The 8,338-nt window shown below is 39.2% G+C and overlaps 1 protein-coding gene across 1 annotated transcript in view; it reads right to left on the bottom strand.

Moving 5' to 3' along the window:
* Positions 1-1,715: 1,715 nt before the first annotated feature.
* ITCH (itchy E3 ubiquitin protein ligase) overlaps positions 1,716-8,338 on the bottom strand; it is a 140,778-nt gene continuing 134,155 nt past the window's right edge. Inside the window, exons 21-22 of the mRNA XM_007934730.1 lie at positions 5,539-5,611; positions 1,716-1,815 (exon numbers count right to left, since the gene is read on the bottom strand). Of these exons, the coding sequence (XP_007932921.1) occupies positions 1,716-1,815; positions 5,539-5,611 (173 nt within the window). The remainder of the gene's footprint in view (positions 1,816-5,538; positions 5,612-8,338) is intronic.

Here is an 8,338-nt window from a genome sequence, read left to right as displayed (position 1 = left end):
AGCAATTTTTTCTCCCTACCAATAAAAAGGCAGAGAGTCCCTACTTTGAAAACAACTAGGGTTCTGGAGACCATACATTTCCTGGGGTACGTGGAATAAAAAATAAAATAGAGTTGGGGAGAACCTCTTCTCCCTCTTTACACTAACAATCCCTGGCTGAGGCAACCCTCTCACATAAGTCTCTGCTTTATGATGGCAGTGTCATTGAGTACAGATACACAAGTTAAAAAATGTTTGCTGTTGTTTCAGAATTTAAATGGGGACAAAAAGATACCACCTTCCATATGGGATAGGGGTTTATTAGTCTCTGCTTACTCTTGACTCAATACTACTTGTTTCTGCTATGCTACTAAAACCTGTCAAAGTTCTTGTTTCATGAGTTATGAGGCTGTCCCCAGGGTTCAGCTGGCTTAGGCTTCATCCCACTGCCCAAAAAGTAAAATCTATGACAGCAGCTGTCTAAGTTAGGCCAAGTTAAATTAAGTACAGAGAAGTTCAAAGTGCATTAATCGGCTACTAAAGGAGCAATTTAAAATTAAACAGTAATGGGAAAAAAGGAAAACCTAAAGTTTCAAAGGTAAAAATAATACTGCAGGTGAGGGATGTTGATCCAATTTGGGATAATTAAAGAATGGAAGTAATTACTTCAACATGTATCAGAGAAATGATAAATGTGAAGACTTACACAGAGAGAGGATGCATTTCTCTGGTCACCAGACAGGAAAGCCTTTTTGGTCAGGACCATAGCTCTCCCAAATTCAAATGCAATTTCAGAGGAAGTTTCACTGACCTCCATTTAGACTAGAAAGCACTCTGGTTACAACTTGAACTGCTTGGTAATAATTAAATATAACTGACATTGGTGGTTTATGATAAAACTATAAAGATGCAATTTTTTCCCATATAAAAATCTTCACTGATGGCTTTAGAGGAACTTAGCTAAATTAATTCCAATTCTCAGTTACATTTTATAAACAACAATGATGGAACCACAGTGTTAATATTTGTAAAGTTTAGTGTTTGCAAGGCAATTAAAACAATCAAAATTTCCAAATGAGGAGAGGTATGAAGTCATTTGCAGGCTGGGACCGACTTCTCCCTGAATTCAAGCTACTTTGTAGAGAGATGCAAGAGTCCTAGATCACTTCCAGGAATAACATCAAAACGATGCATGGATTCATGCTCCATGAAGGAAAACAACAGTCAGGCCAGGCTGAGGTGAGAGGGAGCGCACAAGCTAGAAGTCTGCTCATGGTCCCAGAAGCTGGGTTAAGTTTGCACTTTGACCAAATACCTCTTAACAAGAGGCTTAATATGAGTATCTTGCACATTGCAGTTACCAAGGGACTTCCCCGCATATCAGCAGAATCTTTAAAAAAATCTACTCCCGAGTGAGACTTTTGACACATGTATACAAAACCGTTGTTAAGGAAACAATCTAATGGAATAAGACAAGGCAGATTTCGTTGCTGTGTTAAATCTCAAGTAAAGTAAGTTCTGACTAGTCGTTTACAGATCTGATTTCTGAAAACGGTGAGCAGAAATCCAGAATCACTGGGAGAGAAACCTCAATGATAACATTCATTTACTTACACACAGATAACTCTCTAAACGACTGTCACAGTCCAATTTACAACAAGATGTGCAACAGGCAAAGAAGGAAAAGGACAAACATAAATGTGTTTTTGTCCTTCAATGGTGCAAATTCTCAGACGCTATTCTTGTCCAAACCCTTCTGTTTCTTCAATGGCAAACAACAGCTTTTCCTTCAGTTGCTCATAACTCTTATAGGGTGGCAGGTCCAGGCGGTTAAAACTAAAAATAAAAATTGTTCGCATGAGAAATGGAAATATACAAAGAATCACATGGGCAGTATACTGTAGCAAAAATGGCTTTAAAATCAGGCAAAATTGGGTGTGAATCCCAGCTCTCACTGGGCCTTTAAGTAAGTACTTTAACCGTTTGCAAGTTTCAGTTTCTCCTTTTGGTAAATGGGAATAATAATAATACCTACCTCTCAAGGCAGAGTAAGGAGCTCATGTGGCGTGGAGGATAAGAGCACTGGCTACTAACCAGAAGGTAGGTGGTTCAAACCCACCAGCCACTCCGTGGAAGGAAGATGGGGTGATCTACTCCTGTAGATCTACAGCCTTGGAAACCCAATGGGGGTCACTATGAGTTGGAATCAACTCGAAGGCAGTGAGTGTGGTTTGGTTTTGGTTTCAGGGCAGAGTAAAGCAGCAGCAAGCACATGACACAGGACTTGGTCCTCAGCAAACCCTCAATAAAATGTCAGTCTTGCTCATGTTCACCCCTCTATCCTAATTCTACTCCAGAGACGAGCAAACCTTCTCTGTAAAGGGCCACCTAGGAAATGGCCAGTAAAAGGACTAGATATCTTAGATTTTCTAGGCCATAAGGTCTCTTTTCAAAAAGTTTTAAGAATACTACTTTAAGAGTAAGAAATGATTTTCTGCTCTAATATTCTGCTACCACTGGATTTCTCTGTCCGATTCCTAGCTTGTGAGCTTTTAAAAAGCATCTTGTAATTTTAGGCCATATCAATATCAGCGTCACAAGGTAACAGATAATGAATTTGCCCTAAAGGTTTGGCCCCCTGATGTATTTATATAAGGCCTAAAAAAATTTCTGATGACAGGGAAATAATACTATCTACAAAGAGAAAATAAACTTACAATGATTTCTTGTTAGCTCTTGTAAATGAAAAACAAAAAACCCGACAAAGTAATGAGGCTACTTTTTATGTGTGACTGAAATAACCTGTTCACAACAGTATAATTATAAATACAGTCTGTTTCAAGTGTGAAAAAAGCAAAAGACTACAGGTCAAACCAAAATACATGTATGTACAAGATCAACATACCCCCCCCCAAACAAAACCCCAACAATTTTATTCCATTTCTATACACTGTTGTTGTTGTTATGTGTCGTCAAATAGGACCTGACTCATAGCGACCCCTCCTTGGGTTTCTGAGGCAGTATCACTACGGAAGTAGACTAACCAACCTTCCTTCCGAGGAGTGGCTGGTGGGTTTGAACCGCCAGCCTTCTGGTTAACAGTCAAATGCCTTAGGTACTCTGCTACCAGTCTGAAAATAAAACTAACAATTCCATTTACAATAGCATCAAAAAGAAAAATTACTTAAGAATAAATTTAAGAAAAGGAGTATAAGACTTGTACTCTGAAAACTTAAAAAAAAAAAAAATTATTGAAAGATTTTAAAAGACTCAAATAAAAGGAAAGACATACTATGTTCCTGGATAGAACACTTAATATTGCTAAGATGGCAATACCGCTCAAATTGATTCAATGCATTCTCTATCAAAATCTGAGATGATTTTGTAGAAAGTGATACATTGATCCTAAAAGACTTTTGGAAATACATGGGATCCAGAAGAGTCAAACAACATTGAAAAAGTTGGAAGACTCACACCTCTCAATTTTAAAACTTATAAAGCCCCAGTCATCAAGACAATGTGGTACTAGCATAAGGATGACATACAATGAAACAGAATTAAGAATCCTGAAATAAACCCCTAATATTTATGGTTAACTAGTTTTTGACAAGGGTATTCAGTGGTAAAAGAATAGTATCTTCAACAAATGGTGCTAAGACAACTGGATTTCCACAAACAAGAGAGTGAAATTGGATCCAAATCTCATACCATACACAAAAATTAACTCATACTGAATCATACACCTAAATGTAAGAGCTGAAACTAGAATCTTTCTGACCTTGGGTAAGAGAATGATTTCTTAGACATGACACCAAAAACACAAGTAACTGAATACAGATAAATTGAACTTCATCAAAATTTAAAACTTTATGCTTCAAAGGATATCATCAAGAAAATAACAAGAAAGACAACCAAAAGATGGGAAAAAAATACTTCCACATTATGTATCTGATGAAAGACTAGTATCCACAATATATAAAGAACTCTTACAACTCAACAATAAAAGACAAATTAAAAAATGAGCAAAGGATAGACAGGTCTACAAAGAGGATATAGAAATGGCTAATAATCACATGGAAAGATGTTCAACATCAAGAATCATCAGGGAAATACAAATCAAAACCAAAATGTCATGCTACTTCAAACACGTCAGGGTGGCTATAATAACAAAGATGAGAATGTGGAGAAACTGCTGGTGGGAATGTAAAACGGTATACTGGCTTTGGAAAACAGGTTGGCAGTTAATCAAAACATTAGACAGTTACCATATGACGCAGCAATTCCAATCCTAGGTATATACACAAGAGAAATAAAAACATACAATTACCTTGACAACTTGTACGTGAATGTTCCCAGAAGGATTATTCATAATAGCAAGAAAATGGAAATAACCTAAATGTTCAGCAAGTAAAGACTGGATGAATAAAATGTGGTGTATCCACACAACGAAGTTTTAAAAACTCACAGCTGTCGAGTCGGATCCGACTCATAGCGACCCCTCCTTACGTTTCCCAGGCAGTATCACTATGGAAGTGGATTGCCCAACCTTCCTTCCAAAGAGCAGCTGGTGGGTTTGAACCGCCAGCCTTCTGGTTAGCAAAAAGAAATGAAGTACTGATATATGCTACAACATGGATGAACCTTGGAAACAATATCCTGATAGACACAAAAGGCAACACATTATATGATTCCATTTATATGAAATATACGGAATAGGCAAATCCATAGAGACAGAAAATAGCTGAATAGTTACTACGGGCTGAGGGCAGTTGGGGGAAATGGGGAGTGATTGCTAATGGGTGTGAGGTTTCTCTTTGGGGTGAAAAAATGTTCTAGAACTAGATAGTGGTGATGGTTGCATGACCTTGTGAATATGTTGAACAACGAATTGTGTACTTTACAAATTTTATAGGGTATGAATTATATCTCAACAAAGTTTTATTTAAAAAGCACCACATGTATGTGTATATAGGAAAGTATAAAAGAACAGACAATAAATTAGTAAAAATGTTAGATGGTGAAAATACAGGAATACACAAGATTCATCTATGACCACTGAAATTATGCCTCACAAAATAAAGTTAAAATACTGTTGATATAAGGCCTAATAAGTTAACGTGTTTGGGGTAAAATTAAGATTGGCTTTAATTTGCTACATTTTTGGAAATGTGGATAAACTTAATGGGAAAAGAGTGTTTCTGATGACCATGTTAGAAAGTAATCTTTTAATAATTACTTAGACTTTCATTTTTCTCCCTGACTTCAGAGAAAAGTTAAAAGACTCAGGTGTGGGAAAAGAGAATGAAAGCCAGTGGGCAAAAGGGCAAGCTGTTCTGGAGGGATGGAAGTGCTTACAAATGGGCTGCTGTGATGGCCACATTACTCTGCAGATCTCCTAAAAACCACTGAATTACATATTTAAAATGAGGAAATATTACATGTAAATCATGCCTCAATAAAGTTGTTAAAAAAGATTTCATTTCTTATCTAACAAGCTATTAATAGTTATAGGAGACCCGGAAAAAAGACTATTTATTTACTCTTTCTGACTTTACTCACCAGGTATGACTTCTGGGTAACCAATTTTCTTTCCCAACTTTTTCAATGCAAAACTTCTGTGGTCCATTGCTCCCTGTAATAGAAATAGTTTGTCAACACAGTGGTTCTCAAAGTGTGGTCCCCAGTCCAGCAGCATCAGCATCACCAAGGAACTTATCAGAATGGCAAATCCCACCTCAGACTACTGAGTTAGAAACTCTGGGGGTATGGTTCAGTGATATGTGTTTTAACAAGCTTCCAGGGTGATTCTAATGAGCACTAAAGCTTGAGAACCAATGTGTTGTTAATATATGCAACTTCATATATTGAATAAAACAACCCATAGCGAGAAAAACACAGCGTCATGATGAATTAGTAACAGCTTACGTAAGAAGAGAACACAGAAAAACATCATTTTAGCTTATTTTTCAGAAATACATTGCCAGGCCTTTCTTCCAAGGCACTTCTGGGTAGATTCCAACCTATAATCTTTCAAGTAGCAGCAGAGTCCATTAACCATGTGCACCATGCAGGGACACCACAAACATCCCAATAAATTCAAAATTAACCATGCTCAGGAATTCTGTGCTTATAGGTTCTATAGGACATACCCTTTCTAATTCAAACACACACACAAACACCCAAATTTATGCTTCTCATTTACTTTCTGCTGGACAGAATAGTGACCTTAAATCTTGACTTTTTTAAAAGGTCAGTGCTGCTCCCTAAAGAGCTCTGATGATGCAGTGGTTAAGGCATTTGACTGCTAACCAAAAGGTTGGCAGTTCAAACCCAACAGCTACTCCGTGGAAGAAAGATGAGGCAGTCTGCTCCCATAAAGATTTACAGCATTGGACGCCCAATAGGGGATGTTATGAGTTGTAATTGACTTGATAGCAGTGGGTGGGCGTTTTTTTTAAAAATTGTGATTTGGGTGAAAATTTACAGCGCAAGTTCACTTTCCATACAGCAATTCACATACATTTTGTCTCATGACATTGACAATTTACCACAATGGATTTTTTTTTAAGGGAGCCTTTACTGGTGGTCACAAAGATTGATAGTGTGATTGGTTCTTTCAATTGACTGTGCTTTAGGTGCAAATTTACTGAGCAGAATTTGTTTTACATTCAACATCTCGTGTACATTTGATTTCACTCCCCAATTACCATCCCCAACCCTAACTCACTTTCCTCTTCTCCCCTCTCAGTGACCTCCCCGCGCCCTGTGCCCTTCATAGTTATGCACTCCTGTGTGTCCTGCTTTTCCTTCCTGTGAATGTTGCCCCTCTGATGCCCCATAGCCAATTGCTCCAAGGGATGTATCTTTGTTGAGTCTGTGGGTGCATCACCCTGGATTGAGTATTCTGCATATAAGTCTTATTTACTGTTGGGCTGAGAGCTAGGCCTTGGGAGTGAGTTTTATCCCAGGCCCGGAGTGCATCCCAGGGCCATAGTCTTGGGGGTCCCACCAGACTCCACCCGACTAGTAATTCTGGTCATTATTGTGTTTTTGGATTTTGTTCCATCTTCTTCCTCCCACTCTATCTGGGATCTCCAGTTTTGATCCCTTCCCAAGTGTTTGGCATTGGAAGTCAGGCACCGTCTAGTTCTTCTGGTCTCGAGGTCCATCATGTCCTAGGGGGATTGTTTCCAAATGCCCTTGGTTTTCTTCACTCTTCTTCACTTTCAATGATAGCAGACCACTAGCTGCATCTTAGATGGCCTCCTGAAAGTTTTTAAGACCCCCGTTGCTACTCACCAATATAGGTTGTGGAACAAGATTTTTATGTATTTTGTTGTGCCAAATGAGTCTGGTGTCCCCCAATACCATGGTCCTGAGCTGGTAGATCCGTTGGATCTCTCTCCTCTATGTCTGTCTTCTGTTGTTTCTGTAATGATTGCAGGCATTTTGTATCACTGGTATCTGTGCGAGATTAGCCTCAGCTGAATCTATCTTTGGTCTAGAGTATAATCCTGTTCATTGACCCCCATCCGATCTTCTCAGTTGTTTATGTGTTTATCCGTAGCCTGGTGTTTGGTGTTAATGGCAATGCAATATTGTGGATATACTGGTATTAGCTTCAGTCATCTATATCTCATGTGCACAATTCGGTGTCCTCTCTTTCCTCGATGTGGATTTTTTTTAAAATTTATTTATTCTTTATTATTATGATTTGAGTGAAAGTTTACAGAGCAAATTGGTTTTCCATTCAACCATCCACACACATTGTTCTGGTTACCTAGTACCACTCTGATGGGAATATACCACAAATGTGGATGGCTTGAACAAACAGGAGTTTATTCTTACAATTTGGAGGCTTTAAGTCTGAGTTCAAAGTACCAGGCTCTAGGGGCTGGGTGAAAGCCCCTCAACCTTGGGGTCCAGCTCTGCCTCCTGCTCCCGGCCCGCTGGAGCTAGAGGCGTTTCTTCACTCAGACAGCTGCAGGCTGCTGAGGCTGAGAAGCCCCAAGGTTGACAAGTCAAAAGGCACAGTCCTGGTGTTACCAAACCACATGGCAGGCCATTAACTTAAGTCCACTGCAAGTCCTAAGGTCGGCAAGCACGGCAGGCTGCTGAGCAACAACACGGCTACATGGAGGGTCCAAGTGTGCCATAAGCTTGAGACCATTCCCCAAGGCTCTGCTTATATATAGGAAGCAGACCACATTCCCTGAGGCAGCTACTCAGCTGCTCACAGTAGATTCCACCATGGAGCTGATTGCCAGTCTCATCATGGGGAATCCTACATCCAGCTGCCTAGTCACTCAACCAGGCTCAGCCAAGTTGACACACAAACTGAACTACCACATACACCATT

Source organism: Orycteropus afer, unplaced genomic scaffold, assembly GCF_000298275.1.
Source record: "Orycteropus afer afer isolate SDZICR_OR568_19922 unplaced genomic scaffold, OryAfe1.0 scaffold00020, whole genome shotgun sequence".
Classification (NCBI taxonomy): Eukaryota; Metazoa; Chordata; class Mammalia; order Tubulidentata; family Orycteropodidae; genus Orycteropus; species Orycteropus afer.
This window is presented reverse-complemented; position numbering and strand designations above follow the sequence as displayed.